The sequence below is a fragment of the Schistocerca cancellata genome, chromosome 3 (assembly GCF_023864275.1).
Source record: "Schistocerca cancellata isolate TAMUIC-IGC-003103 chromosome 3, iqSchCanc2.1, whole genome shotgun sequence".
Taxonomy (NCBI): domain Eukaryota; kingdom Metazoa; phylum Arthropoda; class Insecta; order Orthoptera; family Acrididae; genus Schistocerca; species Schistocerca cancellata.
Genome location: NC_064628.1, coordinates 537,612,629 through 537,633,305, shown reverse-complemented (window position 1 = coordinate 537,633,305; position 20,677 = coordinate 537,612,629). Strand labels below are relative to the sequence as shown.

The 20,677-nt window shown below is 42.3% G+C and overlaps 1 protein-coding gene across 1 annotated transcript in view; it reads right to left on the bottom strand.

Annotated features, from left to right (window-relative positions):
• LOC126176790 (protein yellow-like) overlaps positions 1-20,677 on the bottom strand; it is a 120,022-nt gene that overhangs the window by 18,001 nt on the left and 81,344 nt on the right. Inside the window, exons 3-5 of the mRNA XM_049923962.1 lie at positions 17,364-17,497; positions 14,185-14,466; positions 1,637-1,867 (exon numbers count right to left, since the gene is read on the bottom strand). Of these exons, the coding sequence (XP_049779919.1) occupies positions 1,637-1,867; positions 14,185-14,466; positions 17,364-17,497 (647 nt within the window). The remainder of the gene's footprint in view (positions 1-1,636; positions 1,868-14,184; positions 14,467-17,363; positions 17,498-20,677) is intronic.

The window sequence follows — 20,677 nt, the reverse complement described above, 5'->3', positions numbered from 1 at the left end:
GGGAACTTGCTGTTCCAACAGGACAATGCACGTCCGCATGTATCCCGTGCCACCCAACGTGCTCTAGAAGGTGTAAGTCAACTACCCTGGCCAGCAAGATCTCCGGATCTGTCCCCCATTGAGCATGTTTGGGACTGGATGAAGCGTCGTCTCACGCGGTCTGCACGTCCAGCACGAACGCTGGTGCAACTGAGGCGCCAGGTGGAAATGGCATGGCAAGCCGTTCCACAGGACTACATCCAGCATCTCTACGATCGTCTCCATGGGAGAATAGCAGCCTGCATTGCTGCGAAAGGTGGATATACACTGTACTAGTGCCGACATTGTGCATGCTCTGTTGCCTGTGTCTATGTGCCTGTGGTTCTGTCAGTGTGATCATGTGATGTATCTGACCCCAGGAACGTGTCAATAAAGTTTCCCCTTCCTGGGACAATGAATTCACGGTGTTCTTATTTCAGTTTCCAGGAGTGTACAATAGATCTTATCACCAAACTGGAATGGCCCCGACACTGGCACTCTCACCCAACAGGTCGAAACAACAGCGTCGCTTGGTTACTGGAGCAATTCGTGCTTCGCACAGTAGAGAACGAATGACACTCATACCTTGACAACATTTAATTTTTAATCAATGAATATTTAAAGATGATTCAAAATCCCAAGTACAGAGAGTGGATACAGGATTGCCTCGACACAACCCTCCGATATTGAATATTTTTGGTCCATGTGATCTACTTCGGAGAATTACAAGCCAGCCTCAGAACGGAGTGCTAAGGGGGAACAAGTTCTGGGTGGAATGGAACAGGACTTAATTGCAGCAGTTCAACAGATTACCTCAGTTTCTGAGAACGATCCTTCTCACACTGAGGAAAATTCAATTTGTTTTATTTATTCATTTTAAGAATGTGTCTCGGTTTAGTCATTTTGCAGACAAAAATTTGTTTTCCCAGCGGGTTCTCTATTTTTATCTCATTTTCCAAGAACTCATTCTCCACATTCATTTTAATTGTGAGAAATACCGTGTACGGAAAGATTTTAGTTCCATGAAAGTATATACTTCTCTATAAATTATATTTAGCTAACAGTGGGGATTTCAAAACAGCTTCACAAGAAGATGAAGAAGGAATTAATTTCCCAGTAAATCTGTTCAACCCCAAGAAAACATTTTTTCACTAAGGAAACTTGTTTATAACTGAACACGAACAATACGAGACTGGAATAGAAGGAAGAACCGATAAAGGTACTCAAAGTACCCTCCGCTACACACCATCAGGTGGTTTGCGGAGTATGGATGTAGATGTAGATGTAGACGTTGGCAAATTCAGACGGGAGAAGGCTGGGCAGTGACTGGTGAGGGCTGTTGGGAGAGAAGGGAGCACCCCCTACCCCTCAAAGAGAAGGTCATCCAGCAAAGCATTTGACCACGAAAGTCAAAGGTCGCAGGTTCGAGATCCGGTCCAACATACAATTGTAACCTGCTAGGATAGGTACTTCAAATCGGCGCACACTCCGCTGCAGAGTGAAAATTTTTTTTGGAAGAAATAATCTGTGTATGCCTTTATCTTCAGAGTCAAGAGAATGGCTTTTCCTCTTCGTAGAACTGTTTTCGAGTAGTCTAGAGAGCGGCGCCAGCTGGTACCTGGAAGTAGTGGAAGTTGCTGTCGACGAGCGATCGGTCGCGCAGCACGCGCGTCGACACGGCGAATTCCCTGTGGCTGGCCAGCGGGTGGAAGAGCAGCACGCGGAAGCCGTCCTCCTGCGGAGGCGTCAGCGCCATGCCGAACACGCCCTCCGACCACCACTGGAAGTTCATGCCCGCGATGTTGAAGTCGCCGCGCAGCGGGTCCGGCAGGAAGAAAGGGTGCGTCACCTGTCCACACACATAAACCGACACAGATTACCGTCACGTCCAGGGATGGAATGGATCCGCAGCACACTACACACAGGTTAGCCTATACACTTCTTGTTACTAATATTAGTTTATTTCCAAGAATAAGCAGCTTTCATTCGGTTAATACTCGGCAGAAATCAAACCTCCATTTGGATCGGACTTCCTTAACTCTTGTGCAAAAAGGTGTGCAGTATACTGCTGCATCCATTTTCAATAAGCTGCCACTCGAATTCAAAAATCTTAGCAGTAATCCACGCGCTTTCAAATCGAAACTGAAGAGTTTCCTCATGGGTCACTCCTTCTATTCTGTGAGGAGTTCCTTGAAAAGTTAAGCTGATTCTCATTGTATTGCTGATAGCGTTTGCTTAAACTTATGGACTGACCTTTTTTCATGTTCATGAGCATTTATTTTTATCTGTTATTAGTTTTATGTTGCAATTTCTTATACTGACACGTTCCATGACCTCGGACATTTGCTCCTCAATTTGGTCCTACGGAACTTGACATGTAAATAAAAAAATAAATAAAAAAATAAACTTAGGTGTTTCCATTTTTGCAAGTAGCTGCCCAAGTAGTAACCACACAAATACCAAACATATGATCGGGCACTTTTTCTTCGACTGTTGAAGGCGTGAGGCATTGGCTTTACACAAATAACGAATTGCCTTCCGGTGTCTCTTTCCCTTTAATTTCGTTCCCCTCGGACACCCAGATTACAGTTAGTGACTGATGCTGTGATGTGGGTGGTGTGGTCAACGAGGACCTATACCAAGATTAAGCACACCAGCAGAAGATCCTGGAGGAAGGCCTGGGAAACTTACTGACCATCACTTGTTACTTAGAAATCCATACAACTAATTTCCTGAACACCAAAACTCTTTACTAACGTGTTACAATGTCAAAAAAAGCTTATTTGTTTTAGTTGTAAATATTTGTCATGTATTATTTTTTTCTGACATGTTTTACATCCTGGAGGACCTCCTCACTATGGATCAATTGGAATGAAAGTAAATCTAATCTAATCCAAGCATTAATGTCTCTTTTTCTTTACAACAATATAAACTTTTAAAGAGCCCATGGCATACATTTATCTCTTTTGAATCTTTAGTCATGACTCAAGATTTTCCTCTCTCAAGAAGGAATTATATCAAACATGAATAAATTACAGTTGGTCAGGCCGAAGTCGGAACGCGGCGCAAGCCCTCAGGCGGCACAATAAACTCAGGGGTACCGCTACATCTACATCTACATCTACATACATACTCCGCAATCCACCACACGGTGCGTGGCGGAGGGTACCTCGCACCACAACTAGCATCTTCTCTCCCTGTTCCACTCCCAAACAGAACGAGGGAAAAATGACTGCCTATATGCCTCTGTACGAGCCCTAATCTCTCTTATCTTATCTTTGTGGTCTTTCCACGAAATATAAGTTGGCGGTAGTAAAATTGTACTGCAGTCAGCCTCAAATACTGGTTCTCTAAATTTCCTCAGTAGCGATTCACGAAAAGAACGCCTCCTTTCCTCTAGAGACTCCCACCCGAGTTCCTGAAGCATTTCCGTAACACTCGCGTGATGATCAAACCTACCAGTAACAAATCTAGCAGCCCGCCTCTGAATTGCTTCTATGTCCTCCCTCAATCCGACCTGATAGGGATCCCAAACGCTCGAGCAGTACTCTAGAATAGGTCGTGTTATTGTTTTATAAGCGGTCTCCTTTACAGATGAACCACATCTTGCCAAAATTCTGCCAATGAACCGAAGACGACTATCCGCCTTCCCCACAACTGCCATCACATGCTTGACCCACTTCATATCGCTCTGCAATGTTACGCCCAAATATTTAATCGACGTGACTGTGTCAAGCGCTACACTACTAATGGAGTATTTAGACATTACAAGATTCTTTCTCCTATTCATCTGCATTAATTTACATTTATCTCTATTTAGAGTTAGCTGCCATTCTTTACACTAATTGCAAATCCTGTCCAAGTCACCTTATATCCTCCTACAGTCACTGAACGACGACAACTTCCCGTACACCACAGCATCATCAGCAAACAGCCGCACATTGCCATCCACCCTAACCGAAAGATCATTTATGTAGATAGAAACAACAGCTGACCTACCACACTTCCCTGGGGCACTCCAGATGATACCCTCACCTCCGATGAACACTCACCATCGAGGATAACGTACTGGGTTCTATTACTTAAGAAGTCTTCGAGCCACTCACATATTTGGAAAACAGTCCCATATGCTCGTACCTTAGTTAGGAGTCTGCAGTGGGGCACCGAGTCAAACGCTTTCCGGAAGTCAAGGAATATGGCATCCGTCTGATACCCTTCATCCATGGTTCGCAAGATATCATGTGAAAAAAGGGCGAGTTGCGTTTCGCAGGAGCGATGCTTTCTGAAGCTGTGCTGATGCATGGACAGCAACTTCTCTGTCTCAAGGAAATTCATTATATTCGAACTATGTTTAAGAATCCTGCAACAAACCGATGTTAAGGATATTGGTCTGTAATTTTGAGGATCCGTCCTTCTACCCTTCTAATACACATGCGTCACCTGCGCTTTTTCCCAGTCGCTCGGGATTTTACGTTGGGCAAGAGATTCGCGATAAATGCAAGCTAAGTAAGGAGCCAATGCAGTAGAGTACTCTCTGTAAAACCGATTTGGAATCCCATCAGGACCTGGCGATTTATTTATTTTCAACCCATTCAACTGCTTCACAAACCCTGGGATGCCTATCACTATGTCCTCCATACGGGAATCTGTACGAGACTCAAACGGCGGTATGTTTGTACGATCCTCCTGCGTGAAAGATTTCTCAAATGCGGGGTCTGCCCCCGAACAGAGAATTCAAGGAAGACACAGGTCTGATGCAGCACGGGGCAACAGTAACACCGGCAAGCACGTTGCGACAACAGCCACATTGCTCAGTGCCGCAAGGCCAGCTCTCAGCACTCCGTTAGAAAAATACCCGCGACGGAAATAATGGCCTTGCACGGCTGCTCACACCGTCCGCTCAGCTTCCACTTCCCGTCCGCCCTCCGGAACCTCTCTCTCCAGCCCAGAGTCGGCTAACCAAAGACCCTCTCACGAGCAGGGACAGTGTACCACTCACTGAACGCGAGGTATCGACCACGCTGCACTGTTGAGCGGGTGAAGAAGCTAGGAGGTGGAAACTCTTGTGTACTATTGTTAAGTCCCTGTAAGAGTGGTTGGGCTGGGAGAGCAGGATGGGAGGATGAGAAACAAAATGGATCGGTGACTCTGTCGAGTAGCTGAGCATCGGAAAGTGTACGTTTGAGAAGGAGACAGGAGCTAAAAGAGAGGTGGCTAGGCTGTACTAATAAAAGTTTGATTGGTATGTCTGAAACTTGATGAAAGTGTCGGGGGTCTAAGAATGTAGTTACTAGGTTGTGTAGATGTCAGCGCGTTCTGGTTAACGAATGGGAAGTGTGTTAAATTTTCCTTTTGATTGGATGTGGAACGATGGGGGTGGGGACGTTTTCGTGTAGGCACGACAACGGCTGTTGTCGGTCACGACGTCGCCAACTTTATGGTGTTGGGTGCATCATAGATTCCACTCTGAGAATGCGCTTTTGTCGCCGTTCCCGTGTGCGCTGAACCACTGGACGCAAGCTGTCTATTTATTTGTCTGGTGGTAAAAGATTGTATCCCATTTGTTAGTGGTTGTTTTTAACTATGTCTGTTTCCTCACTTATTTTGCACGCTTTCATTGGAGAAATGCTAGGCAATTGTGTGTGATTTTTCGGCCATTACAACTTCTGTTTTGCAAAGCTTCTCTCAATGTAATTTTTCAGCAAGCGTGGAAACGGGACAAAGAGCGAATTTCCTTCACAATAACTACAGGAATTAGATTCGTTTTATGAAATCTTTTAGCGAGTCGTGGCAGGATATTGCGCAGTGTCGTTGATGCAGATCATTTGATGCATTCTCCACACTACTTTATCCTGTATAACTACTGTAATCCACTTCCATTCAAACCTGCTTACTATAGTCAAGTCTTTGATCTTCCTCCACAATTTTTATCCTCATCACTTCCCTCCGTTACCAAATCAATTATTCCCCGACGCCTCAGGATATGTCCTATCAACCCAACCGCTCTTTGTTCTTTTTGTTGTGCCATAATCTTCTTTGGTCTTTAATTCTTTGCAGTATCTCCTTATTAGTTACTCGATCTACCCAACAAATCTTGGGCATTCTATGTAGCACCCATTTCAAAAGCACTTCTTGTCTGAACTGTTTATCGTCCGCATTTGACTTTCGTACAAGGCTACGTTCCAGACAAATTCGTTCTCAAAAAACACATCCTAACACTTAAATCTACATTAGATGTTAACAGGTTTCTCTTTCTCAAAAAGACTTTTCTTATTACTACTAGTCTACATTTTATATCCTCTTTACTTTGGCCATCATCAGTTATTTTTCCACCCAAATAGCAAAACACGTCTACTAGTTTTAATGCCTCAGAATCATCAGATTTGATTGGACTACTTTCCGTTATCTATGTTTTACTTCCGTTAATATTCATCTTATAACTTCATTTCACTCACTAATCTGTTTTGTTCAACTGCACTTCAAAGTCCTTTGCTGTGGGTGACAGAATGACAAAGTCATCGGCTAACCTCAATTTCTTTTTCTTGAACTTTAATTCTCTTCCCAAACTTCTCCTTGCTTTCCTTTAATGCTTGCTCAACATGTAGAATGAGATAGGTGGATAAGTTATAGCCATGTCGCACTCTCTTCTCCACCATTGCTTACACTACATGTTCTTCGAGTCTTCCAGGCAACAATGCCATAAGCCTTCTCTAAATCTACAAGTACTGTAAACATAGGTTAGCCTTTCTCCAGTCTCTCCTCTGGTATACATCGTAGGGTCAATACTGCTTCGCGGGCTTCTTAATTCCTCGTGTAAGATCAGCTTCTGCTAGCTTTACCCAAGCGGTCTGAGGCGCTGCAGTCATGGACTGTGCGCCTGGTCCCGGCGGAGGTTCGAGTATTCCCTCGGGCATGGGTGTGTGTGTTTATCCTTAGGATAATTTAGGTTAAGTGGTGTGTAAGCTTAGGGACTGATGACCTTAGCAGTTAAGTCCCATAAGATTTCACACCCCTAGCTTTACCAGTTGTCTGTAAATAATGCGTATCGTATAAGTGCTTTGTAAGCAAGACTTATTAAACAGGTAGTTCGGTAACATTCACAGAAGTCAGCACCTGCGTTCTTTGGTATGGAAATTATTGCGTTATCCTTGAAGTTTGATTATGTTTATCCTGCATATCTTGCATTGTTGTTGTTGTTGTGGTCTTCAGTCCTGAGACTGGTTTGATGCAGCTCTCCATGCATATCTTGCATACGAGATCGAATAATTTTGTCACAATAATTCTGAAAGAATATCGTCTACTACAAGTGCTTTGGATCAGCTTAGGTCTTTCAAAGCTGTGTCAATATCTTCTCGCAATATTACATCACCTATCTGCTCTACATACCTTCCATTTCCTTACCATTGTTTTTAAGTTTGTTTCTTTTGCACGGCCCTTCTGTACGCTTCTTTCACCCCCAGGCTTGTCTTCTTCACTTAGTAGCGAATTGCCATCTATGCTCTTTATATTCACACGGCTGCTATTCCTCTGTCTAAAGTTCTACTTAATTTTCCTATGGCTTTTAGTAGTACTACTGCGAATGTACCCGATGTTCTGTCTTACGCGTATTACTGTGTATTGTTTAACTCGCTCATTACTCCGTTGGCTAACTCACGACAATCTTCTCCGAGCATTACATGGAACTGACTGCTGTGTAGCTATACCAAACGGACACATTCACCACTAAATCGTTGCTTGTGATCGCAACACGATCACTTGACAACTGTGACGGAAAGAGTCTGGAAACTTCAAGAAGGCATCGTATTACTTCTGCGAGGCTATCACACAAGAACACGGCCTCTAGAAGAAAAGGACACGAACCCTTAAATGGATATCCAATAATGTGACTGGTAAGGAAGTACCCGAGTTCTTAAAAGCTGGAACACTAAAACCCAAGCACAATAATGAAATATTATTGCATTTGTCTGGCATTTAACCTGTTGAAATTTGGCGGATTCACTTATGTTCCAGTATCTCCCACACTGACGGATTTTTCATGTATATTCATAGACGTATCTTCGACGCGAATGAAAATGTTACAGAATTGAAAAATACCTGCAGCTAACACTGACAAAGAACATTCATGGTTCGCAGTGCCGCAGAGTACGCTGTTAACCCAAACCGTTCTGGAATTTCTACTACTATCACCCATTCTAGACATGTCTCTAGGAGAGTCATAAACGTCAGGTTCACCTTTCCGTTTCTCAGAGAGATTAATTTGAAAGTTTTTACTGATATCTTGAAGGACGATAGAAAACAACGTAAACGATTACTCAGTAACAGGTAGAATACGCCTGAAATGTTGGCGAGCGACATCATTTTTACGTTACTCACCTTTTCTGTTCTCTTTCCCTATCGTTCACGCAGCTCCTAAATTTGCAATGTGAACTAGAAGACTATTGCAGTGTAATAAAGCAACTTTAATTTCATCGATTCGTTGAAAACTGGGTAGATCTGCCGAATCATTTATTAAACTCTCATTTTCCTCACAGAGAACGCAACTAAATGTATAACTATTTAATTTAATTCGTTAAATGCTATTACCTGTAAAATTACTTCCACAGGATCGTTTTCTCATGACAATTATGGATTTTATCCGTAGTTTAGACTCTCTTGATCTTACACTGTTGCGTTTTTTTTTTCCTAGTGGTGCCACTGTTAAAGATTTTACTACAATACTGATATTAATTATATTATTATATTGTTGTTATTAGTCTGTTGTTATGTAAGGTTTGAATTTAATACGCTTCGAATGCATTTAGGAACACTGATGAAAGCGACTTACCTTCAGTTAGTCTGTGGTCAGGAACTGCATCGTCACTGTACGTAAATCCACCTTATCTTCAGATAGTCTGCTGTCACGAATTGGATCACCACTATACATTCATCGTTTATCTGTTACCATATACCACCCGACAGACCTAGGGATCTCGCTGACTATGGGAGTAGTCCAACACCATGCAGACAATTCATAGAGACACATGCTATGTGTGAACGACCATTTTCCTTTTGAAAAATGGCATCACTGCCAGAGATACACTATGTGATCAAAAGAATCCAGACACCCCTAAAAACATACGTTTTTCATATGAGGTGCAGCGGGCTGCCACCTACTGACAGGTACTCCATATTAACGATCTCGGTGGTCATTAGACATCGTGAGAGAGGAGAATGGGGCGCTCCGCGGAACTCATGCACTTCGAACGTGGTCAGCTGACTGGGTGTCACTTGTGTCATACGTCTGTACGCGAGATTTCCACACTCCTAAACATCCCTAGGTCCACTGTTTCCGATGTGATAGTGAAGTTGAAACGTGAAGGGACACGTACAGCACAAAAGAGTACAGGCCGACCACGTCTGTTGACTGACAGTCCGCCGACACTTGAAGAGGGGGCAGACATCTATCCAGACCATCACAGCAGGAATTCAAAACTGCTCCAGGATCCACTGCAAGTACTATGAAAGTTAGGCGGCAGGTGAGAGAGATTTCATGGTCGAGCGGCTGCTAAGCCACACTTCACACCCGTAAACGCCAAACGACACCACGCTTGGTGTAAGTAGCGTAAACATTGGACGATTGAACGGTGGAAAAACGTTGTGTGGAGTGACGAATCACGGTACACAACGTGGCGATCCGATGGCAGAGTGTGGGTATGGCGAATGCCTGGTGAACGTCATCTGGCAACGTGTGTGGTGCCAACAGTAAAATTCGGAGGCGATGGTGTTATGGTGTGGTCGTGTTTTTTGTGCAGGGGGATTTCACCCCTTGTTGTTTTGCGTCTCACTATCACAGCACAGGCCTACATTGATGTTTTAAGCGCCTTCTTGCTTCCCACTGTTGAAGAGCAATTCGGGGATGGCGATTGCATCTTTTCAATGAAGTCCCTGTAATGTACTGTCCTGCACATAGTCCTGACCTGAATCGTATAGAACACGTTTGGGATGTTTTGGAACGCCGACTTGGTGCCAGGCCTCACCGACCGACATCGATACCTCTCCTCAGTACAGCACTCGGTGAACTATGGGCTACTATTTCCCTAGAAACCTTCCAGCACCTGATTGTGAATGTATGCCTGCTAGAGTACAAGTTGGCATCAAAGTTAAGGTTGTGTCAACACAGTACTTAATTCTAGCATTACCAATCGAGGGCGCCACGAACTTGTAAGTCATTTTCAGCTATGTGTCCGGATAATTTTGATCACATAGTGTATAACACTCGAGTACGCAGGATGTCCGTGACACACCATTGTGACACCAGAGTTCCCTGTCACTACCAGCCGCGACCTTAAGTTATACCCGATTGCTCCCCACGCTATGACGCCAGGAGTAATACAGTTGTGCTGCTCCAGATCATTCGAAGAATTAGATCTCTTCCCAGGTCGCCGCCGTACTAACCAACGATGGTCATCCGGGGGTAGTTAAGAACCGCGATTGATTGCTGAACACAGTGTGACGCCATTCATCAGCAGTCCGTGCTCCCTAGTCACGGCATCACTCCGAAAGCAGTTGCTTGTTTTGTGATGTCAACGGCAGCCTACGCATGTGACGCTAATTTCCTATTCCGGCTGCTGCTAGTCTTCGACCAGTGAAGTAGCGTGACACAGAATGTTGCTGCTAGTTCTTGATCTCGGATGACAGGCGCAGACGTGAACGGTTTACGAGGCGCTTGGTGCACAGTGCTGAGATCCTCCCTTGTGATGATCAGACGTGGGTGACGGGAACACTGGCGACGTGTATGCCTGCCCTCACTTTTCCATACGGTCCAACATCGGGCCAGTGTCACATCCGAATGCGGATATGGATAATGCATGATTAGTCCAGCCGACCAAATAGGCTCCTTTAAATGTCTGTCAGCTACTGATAACGCTGTCTCACAAGGCTACGCGCATCTCTATGTCGTTCGCAGTGATCAGCCAACGTCTGACACTGTTACGCCACTCATATACCCTAGCAGGACTGGTAACGACGCTAAACAGGAACAACACTAATGCACTCTGATGGCCAATCGGCGGTCTCACTCTTTTTGTCTGGATGTGAATTAAAGATACTCCGTCTAGGTAACTTTTTTCGTTTATTTGGTAAAGGTGTTTGTCTTTCTTTGTCAAAGGTGTTGGTCTGTAGTTCCGATCTTGTACATTTTCTGTAAACAGCAGCGAGCTGTTCCGATCAGGCGAGGCTATCCGTTGCGGAAGGGATTCTCGATACAGAAAAGGACCTAACTTCTAAATGTATTTAATATAAAATGTAAATGGAATTACATCATAGCCTGCAGCATCATTAACTTTAAGCAGTGTTAAGTGTTTGCCAATGTGACGGACACTAATATCTGTGTCTCTGATTATGAGTATATGCGGCAGCTATGATAGGACATAGTACAAGGAACCTTTTATGAAGTATTCGGTACCACCTTTTTACGTATTATGCGACACACATTTCACAGTATATCAAATGTTAAAATACGTCTTTTGTTGCTCTGTATTGTATCAAGCAATCAAGCAATATACAAAATGTCACACACCCATTTAGTCAAGTACAACTCATTTAAATAAATTAACAGGAACCTTAATTAGTGGGAAATTATCTTAATGTAATCATCGATTCAACGAAATTCACAGGAAAACTAATTATTTCATTTGTGTAACTATCAGACAATAATCGTGTAGAAATGTTAGTGTTAAAATAAAATCAATCATTGAATGGGAAATTTATTGTAAAATTCGATTACTTCATAAAACGTGATAGTTAGTGTTTTGTGTAGATTTCTGGCTAACTGATGCACTGAGTTACTTTCACTCTCAAGAGATTATGTTCTACAAAAACTCAAATCAGATTAATTGTAATTAATTCTGTAATTAGGCGTTCTGTTAGTTTCTGTCATAAACACACTATTACTTCGATCATTTGTTCAAAATGAGATTATTATATAAAATTTGAACCTCAAAATCTATTTCCGCGTTATGTAAAGTACTCCAAAATATGTTAGAATCAAAATTCCTGTTTTAATTAACGAGATATTAATTATTTTGTATTAAGTGTTGTCAGGCACTTTTCTTTAGCAGGAATTTCGATGCTAAGTTTGAAAAGCAATTTCAGAAATCACATTTATTATAATCAGTTGTTTCCAAGCGGGGTAGTGGCGCAGTCTCAGGCGTGTTGTCACGGTCCGCGCTGCTCCCCCCGTCGGAGGTTCGAGTCCACCCTCGGGCACGGGTGTGTGTGTCATCCTTAGTGTAAGTTAGTTTAAGTTAGATTAAGTAGTGTGTACGCCTAGGGACCGATGATCTCAGCAGTTGGTCCCATACTCCTTACCACAAATTTCCAAATAATCAGTTATTTATTATCTTCAAATTTGTAACTGTAATTTGTTATGGAACAACCGATTTTTATCACAACTCAATTAATCTGACTTTGTTGTTCAGTACTTTGAAAGAACATCTGTTGTTAAGAAACTATACAAGTAGTGAGTGGCAGTTGTTTTCAGATAGTTCGAGTACATGGTCTGTAAAGTCAGTTTCTTTGAGCTGTGCACTGTACGAATGTTCTGGAACACTATAAACATTAACACAAACATGCAAACTATGTGTTCATGTAAAGTATTTAATGATATAGGCTTTTCACATTGACTCCTGGCATTTTCTGCAGCGAAGCAATTAACGTTATACATCCCAATTAACATTAAATTGGTGGAGAAAAGTCGTCGAAACCTATAAGACGAGTACACACTCCAAGCATTTCACTGAACTTATCATAGACTCATAATCTACGAGTATGTTAATGCTAGAACCTGGTACAAGTGTTACACAGTCAGACATTGGTGTGGTATTGTCCTCCTACGTGAACACGATATAAAATTCGCAGTTTAATATTTTTGCCTTTTGTTTGTTGCTCTGTTTCAACATCAAACAAATCAACGAGATGTTGAATTGGGACGGACTGAACCAGCATTACATGAGGAGCTGAAAATCTACTAACAGCGAGTAGTGTGCTAGTGTTGCGGGATAACCACGTTATATGTCTCTGCAAGTTTTTCGCCGTGTGATGGACGTAGATAGGGAGCGTACTCACGAGGATTATTAATTTTTTCTAAAAGAAATATCGGGTATCCGGTCTATCGATATTTTGAAAAGTCGTTACCGCCCCTCGATGTTTCGAAAAAGTATCGATATGCTGACGGAAAAAATATCGACGTACCCGCCTATAAATATATCGGCTGCAGATTGTTAACATACTGCCAGTTTTAGAGCTTTATATTTCAGTATTGATTTATTATTAGATATTCTGTACATCAACAAGCTGGCAGCCCCCTTGTCTCCCTTAGAGCATGAACTGAAAAGAAAACAATGCTCGTTCACGCTTGGCGATAAACACTTTGCTAACAACGTTAACGGCATGTATGCGACACAATAAAAGGTGTCCGATGGATCCGTTGTTCGGTTTCGTCATAAATAGGATTTTTCCGGAACGCTTCATGTCGACTTCCCTAGTTTTTAATTTCTGCCAACGCCAGTGACCTAGCAGTTGTAGTGTCAAAATTGCACGGTGAAGCTAAACGTTGCTGTTTCTGTTGTTATCGTCGAGCGCCGATTGCGTCAGTATTTCCCCTCACACGTCTCCGCCCAGCTCAAAGACCAATCTTGTCATTTAGTTTTTTGTTCATCATTTTCAGCAACTGCTTTTGAAGAATGCCGCTTTTGAACAAATGTGACACTAGTTGCGTTAAAATCTGTTCTTTAACTCCATTGGTGTGCTATTTCTTCACCTCGGAAATCTTGTTATTACATTGACACCGCAACCCCACAGTGCAGTCGGACTACTTCTTTTGTGCCACATATAATTGCTTGAAGCAGTCAGAGTGAAAGCCTGGACGTGATGAATGTTAAAAAGTAGTAAGAATCCTTCCCAGAGTGAAAGTAAAATTGTGTTCAACCACAACTTCAAAAGAACAACTTCCAATATTTACCGAAAAATTTGAAAAAGATATAATATAACATAAAAACGTCGACATTCGATATTGCCATTTCGATATCGATGGATCGGGGAAAAAACGTCGCCTATGTATGACCATATTTTTGGATAAATATCTAGATGTCGATATATCGACATTTTATCAACAGCGCTAGTACTCACCCGCCACGACGTGTTCTGCTCCCAGCTGTAGATGACGAGTCCGTAGCCCAACTCGTCGGACGCGTACATGAAGGTGTCGTCGCAGCTGGCACCAATATCGACTGCGATGTTGGCGATGAAGGTGTCGCTGTTGGTGTCGTCGGGGCGCAGCTGGTAGCGCCTGAGGCGCCTGTTGGTGTGCAGGTCGTACACGTTTATCGAGTACGGGCACACGTTCTCTGTGGTGTTGTCGTACCCCACGGTGCCCACGTCCAGCACCCACAGCCGGTCGCAGGCATCAGCCTGTGTAAAACAGTACGCTATTTTCAGCGATTCTCAAGTTTCAAGACAGCAACCACACCAAGAATTGCAGATTAGTACTGAACCAAGTATTATGTTGTTTAGTATAACACTAGCAGATCTAAGGAAAGGTAAGTTAATTATAATAATAATAAAAAATAACACTAACGATAAGATAAGATCAAAAGTTTATGGACACTTCCACAGACGTTTCCAAAAACACTTCAACGGAAGAACTCGCGACATCTACAACAAAAAATGTCTCTGCACTCCTACAAAAATCGGTAACTTCAACACGGTTATCAAACCAGAAGCCCAGTATACTGGCGAAAATTCTCACCCTTTAGTAAAAGGCTACATCCAAAACTCCCTGGCAGAAGAACGCTAAAGAGTGAGAAAAATTCTCGGTCCAAACAGTGCGGAAGATGGCTACAGGCAAAAATACCGAAAAACAACAACATCAGAGGAAGAAAATTAAAGCTTTGCGAGCACATCCACAGATTCTCAGCAACAATACTTGCCCAAATGAGAGAAACTTACCCTTGATTCAAAAAGTAAAAAATAGTCCTCGTAATTTACTCGGAAGTTTTATATGGAAATACATAAAGACAAAACATTGACACATACGAAGTGCAGCCAGAAAACCGAAGTGTGAGGAACGAAGTTGACTGAATAAAGAAAGAGAGTCCATGGAGAAAAAACTGAGATCGTCATAGGAACTCAAAAAATCCTCTGCCAACGACGTCACTGGATGCGGTACGGAGGGCATGAGGTTAGCACACCGGTCTCCCGGCCGTTGACAGTTTTAGTAATCGGGAGCCGCAGATGCTCGGTCAAGTAACTCGTCAATTGGCATAGCGAGGCTGAATGCATCCCAGTCCAGTCCTTCCACCAAGAAAAATCCCCTGGCAGTACGGGTATCGAACCTGGATCCTCCACCTGGCAGCCGCGCCGACCACTCAGCTACGGAAGCGGACAGTAATAAATGATAATAATAATATCTGCTAGTTGGTAAGATCACAGGTCTACGTGAAAACAGGGAATTTAACAACACAAATAAACCAACACTTTGTCCGGAAACTAATAAGTCATGACCTAAAATCGCAAAGACTATAGCCGGGAGCTGTGGACAGAGAATTAAAACAAATGCTTTACTTTTTACGACAATACAACTTAAAAGAATTATTCATAAACTTGAAAATATTCTTTTCGAAATTTAAATTTGAAGTTTGACGTTAGTTAGTACTGAAGTGCTTTCTATAACAGACGCCATGACTGCTGTTAGTAACAACCTACTGCAAATAATGCACTACATAATGAGTAATGACACATTTAAATTGTTAAGGCATCCGGGGTAAAATATGGGATGCGGCAGATTATCCGTAACTGCTACAGCAACAAGCTTGCAATTATGACTCAGACACGGAAGAGAAGGAGTAGTTGAGAAAGAAGTGAGGCACGGTTGTTAGCTATCCTCCATCTTAATTAATTTGTACTTTAGGCAAGATGCGAAGGAAACAAAGGAAAAACTTTGGGATGGGAATTAAAGTTCAGGGAGACAAGAAATAAAACCTTCGAGTTTTGCCGATGTCATTGTAATTTTGTGAGAGAATACAAAGGACTTGGAAGCGCAATCGCACGGAATGGGTGGTGACTTGAAACTAGGTTAGAAGATGGACATCAACAACAGTAAAACAAAAATAGTGGAATGTAGTTTAAACAAACCTGGTGATGGAGAGAGAAATAGCTTAGGTAACGATACACTTAAAGTAACAGGTGAGATCCCGTTATTTCCACAGCAAAAATGCGAGATTCACCGAAGTAATGGGGATATAAAATAAAACTTGCAATAACAAGAAAAGACATTTTAATAAGATAGCTTTGTTAACAACGAATATAAATTTAAATGTAAGAAAGTCTTTTCTGAAAGTTCTTTTATAGAGTATAGTTTTATACGGAACTGTAACGTGGGCGATAAACAGATCAGAACTTTTGAAGCGTAGTGCTATAACAGAATGCTGATGATTAGTTGGGTGGATCTGATAACTAATGAAATAAAATCGAATGGGTGAGAAAACAAATTTATGGTACAGCCGGACTAAAAAAAACGGGTGCTAGGACACTTCATTAGGCTACAAAGAATAGTCAGATTGGTGGCGGATGTGTAATTGTTGAGTGAGGCCATGGGTTGAATTCTGGATTGCAGGAAGTAGCTTCTAATGGATGCAGTTTGCAGAAATTATGCAGACATGAAGTGATCTGCGCGGGATAGATCAGCGCAGAGATCTGAAGTCCATAACAACAACAACAATAACGAAGGAAATCACTAATTTTCATTTCGATGACACGTTGTTGTTGTTGTGGTCTTCTGACGGAAGATTTATGTAATGCAGGCGTCCATGATAGTCTATCCTATACAAGTAGATTCATCAACCTATACCCACTTGAACCTTCTTACTTCAGCCAAGCCTTGGTCTATCTCTACAGTTCCATCCCTCTACCCCTTACTTCCCTCCATTTTCTTATTCTTTGGTGTCCATGACGTGTTCCACAAACCTATCCATCCTTGTAATCAAGTCGTGTCACAAAGCTTTTCGGGAATTATGTTTCCTTTTCATACGAAAGCGTTATTTCTGAAAAGCATCAGTTCATCAATGTTCCAGTGGGATCCGTTGTCACACGAGACTAGTGTAAACAGAGAGTAAATTGAACGCTGGAATTCTGTCAAGGGAACCCAAGTGAAAGGCCCTTTTTTAAGATCCTGTTGGCGCCGATGGTACTTGCTGCAGTGAAAACTCTACAAAGCTGCAGTTTGGGTTTCCCTTTGCCTTGTAAACATTGAGAACCGCGACGTGAACTGCCTGATGAGTCACAGGGAGGGCGTGTAAGTTTATACGTACCTTGATACGGTAGACGGTGGTGAGACCGTTGCAGTTGCCTTCTCGGTTGGTCTCCCAGTCGGGATACGGGATCAGCTGCGGGGAGTCGGGCGACGCCGTCGACAGAGGGATGTAGTTGAGCGTCGCCGGAATTCCTGCACAACACACGCAAGCACGTTGACAAACCATGTCTCTCCTGAGAATCGTCAGGCTCATTTTCTCCAGTGCTCCGTCAGACATTTGTAATAATCGTGTTTGCAGTGTGAATATAGTGTCAGCCCAAATAAATTCTGCTCATCACTTCTTTCATAAGACGTCCAGTGTCAACAGAAAGTGTGGGTTTGCTTTCCACTGCTAACAAAATTATTTTTAAAGCGGTATTTTACGTGCACACTTAATAAAGCGGTCTAAATTAGTGTAGTCCGATATTCGCCTTAGGAACACGCATTAACAAGGACAATGAGAGGGACTGAGTAGCGTTGCTCTGTGGAGGTAGCAGTCATCGCAGGGCAGGGCGGCACATCAGACAGTGCAAGTTCTTCGTGTTTTACTGCCATTACTAATACATATTGCTAAACCGAAATCGCTATAGACTAATTTGGGACCGCTCTGTCAAATGGGCACGCGAAATATCATTTTAAAATGTGTTGTAATAGGAAACAAACCGACGTTTTCCGTAGACGCTGGGCATCGCGTGAAAAGTGTAATGAGCAGTATGAAGTTTGCGGCGATTCCAGCCATACAGTGCAAAGCGAAAGTGAAATTATCTGCCGAAACTCCATAAACATTTCCTGAAACGTTTAAGATATCATAATTCCGTTTTCACCCAATTGAATTGTGAAAGTCTTCACGGAAAGATGTATGACTCTTATCATAGCTACATTAATTACAATGATATCGCTAGCAACTTCACTTTCCCACACAAATTATAATAATTTCCGCTGCTTGTTTCGTGCTTCAAAAAGAAGTAAATTCTGTAATATTTTCAGAAACATTGCAATACTTATAACTTAATGATTATCTGTTTTGAACATGAAACCGATTGCTGTGCTATGCGGAAGTTAGTGCTTTCATACCCAAATAAGGCAATAAATCACATTGGATAAGGAGGACAGAGAGTGTTCCTCTTCCACGATACCGGTACACAAAGAGCCCAGAGGAACTGTTCACTCATTCTCTCTGTGCCGTTCATGTGAGTTGAGTGCTGAATAGTTCGGAAAAGTAAATGTCTTTCATAAACCAAGAGGAACTAGACTGGCTACATCATTACGAATACAAATGAAGGCGAAGAGAACATTTGAGCTCTATGCGCAAAGATATCCACCAAGAATGACAAGTCAGCGAATTATTGGAATAGCACTGGAATACTACGCAGTGGATAAAGAGGATGGTCACAGTGCGACCGAAATCAATTGTGAAACTAAAAAATACCGCATGATGCAGTTCCTAACCTTCAGTAAAGCTTTTGGACACCAACTACACAAAATGTTTCTAATATTTCTGAATTAGAGATCACTGTTATCTTAAAGAGAGAAAGAGAGAAATACCGATATAACTGCATTTTATTAGCGGTCAGATAGTGAGTGTCCGCCACATGAACATTCCATTTCCCTTGTCGTACAGTCACTGGGGTGTCTACGTGACAGCTTGTCAAGAGAGTATCTCAGTGTGTGGAAATCCGCCAACAGTCAACTGCCGTGGTTGACAGTTTACAGTTACCAGGGACCACATCTGATTGCAACAAGAGCTGAGCAACAGTGAGTGGAGACCATCGATACCATATGGGGCAGCACACTCCCTATGAGGTACAGAAGGCACTGCTCCACACTGGTGTCTCTGGTCACGGCATGTCCAGGGCGCACAGAATAGCATGGATACAGATACAACGCCGCCGATAACTCAGGCCGCCTTTTAATGGTAATATACCGTAGATCGTTTGAACTAAAAACTGTCGCAGAACTAGGAAGAAACATAGATCACACTTATCTACAACAAGGAAGGTAAAAGCGAGGCACAAAACCACCGTCCTGTGTTTTGATATCCACATTTTGTAGGATCTTACAACATACTGTGAGAGCACACAATGAGGTATTTCGAAGAGAATGACTTTTTCCGTGCCAACCAGCTTGGATGCGAAACAACACACACTTTCCTTACATGACATCCAAAGAGCCATGAATCAATGCAGTCATACAGAGGCAATATTTTTTGACATCCGAAAAGCATTTGACTGAACGCCACATCTACGTTTAGTTTCGAAAATGTGTCTGTAAGGGTATTAAATGAAATCTGTGACTGAGCATAAGATTTCGCAGTAAGGGCGAAGCAACATGTTATCCTGAACGGAGAGTCATCGCCAAATGTAGAAATAAATTCAAACTTACCCGAGGAGAAGGTTTTTGGACGCTTGCTGTTCACGTTGTACATTAATGACTTGGCAGGCAATATTAATGGTAGCCAAGACTTTACTCAGATGATGTATGTAGCCAAACGCAGTCTTAAAAAGCCAGCACAAATATTCAGTCAGATATTGATAATATTTCGAAGTGGTGCAAAGACTGGCAACTCGCTTTCAATGTACTGAACGTTAAGACCGTACGAAGTAATATCCGTCCCATCACTACAGCATCAAAGAATCACTACTGGAATCCATCACATTGCTCACTTGATACTGAAATACACTTTACCCTTATTTGAAATATAATGGGTAACTGTATTTAGTATGGAAAAAAGAATGAAAATGACAAGAGAATTAAATCTCAAATATACATGTTGACTTGTGGCAGTGAGTCGTGATCTTTCAATCAGAAAAACATTCATAAAACGGAAATATGCATGTTGGCAATACATAAGATTTTAGAAACATATGTGAATCAGGAAACAGCCTGGATAGGAAGACTTGCAGCTGTAATGAGAATGAAAAGGACGTGGAATTGTAGGCAGGCGAATGGATAACGAATTAGACAAGAAAATTATTAAGAGGTATGGAGAGACCGAGATGATGATCTCGAATTAGATGCTGGTTGGTTGACATTAGAAAACATGTAGGAGCAATAGGAATGAATGTGGCTGAGTACGATGCATGGAGAAACTTGAAGATGGCCTTTATTCAGCAGTGAATATCAAAAGGTTGTAGATGCTGATAACTCACGCTTGTTTGCAAAGGGCAGCTTCCTAGGAAGTCAATTGCTACAAATATTCGGTAGTAATAATTTGAAGGGATATGAAACGGAATGATTACACAGGCTCACACGTAGGTGAAGCAGGTGGCAAACTTCGATTCGTTTTTAGGATATTTGGAAAATGCAGTCTGTCCGAAGAGGTGATTACTTAGA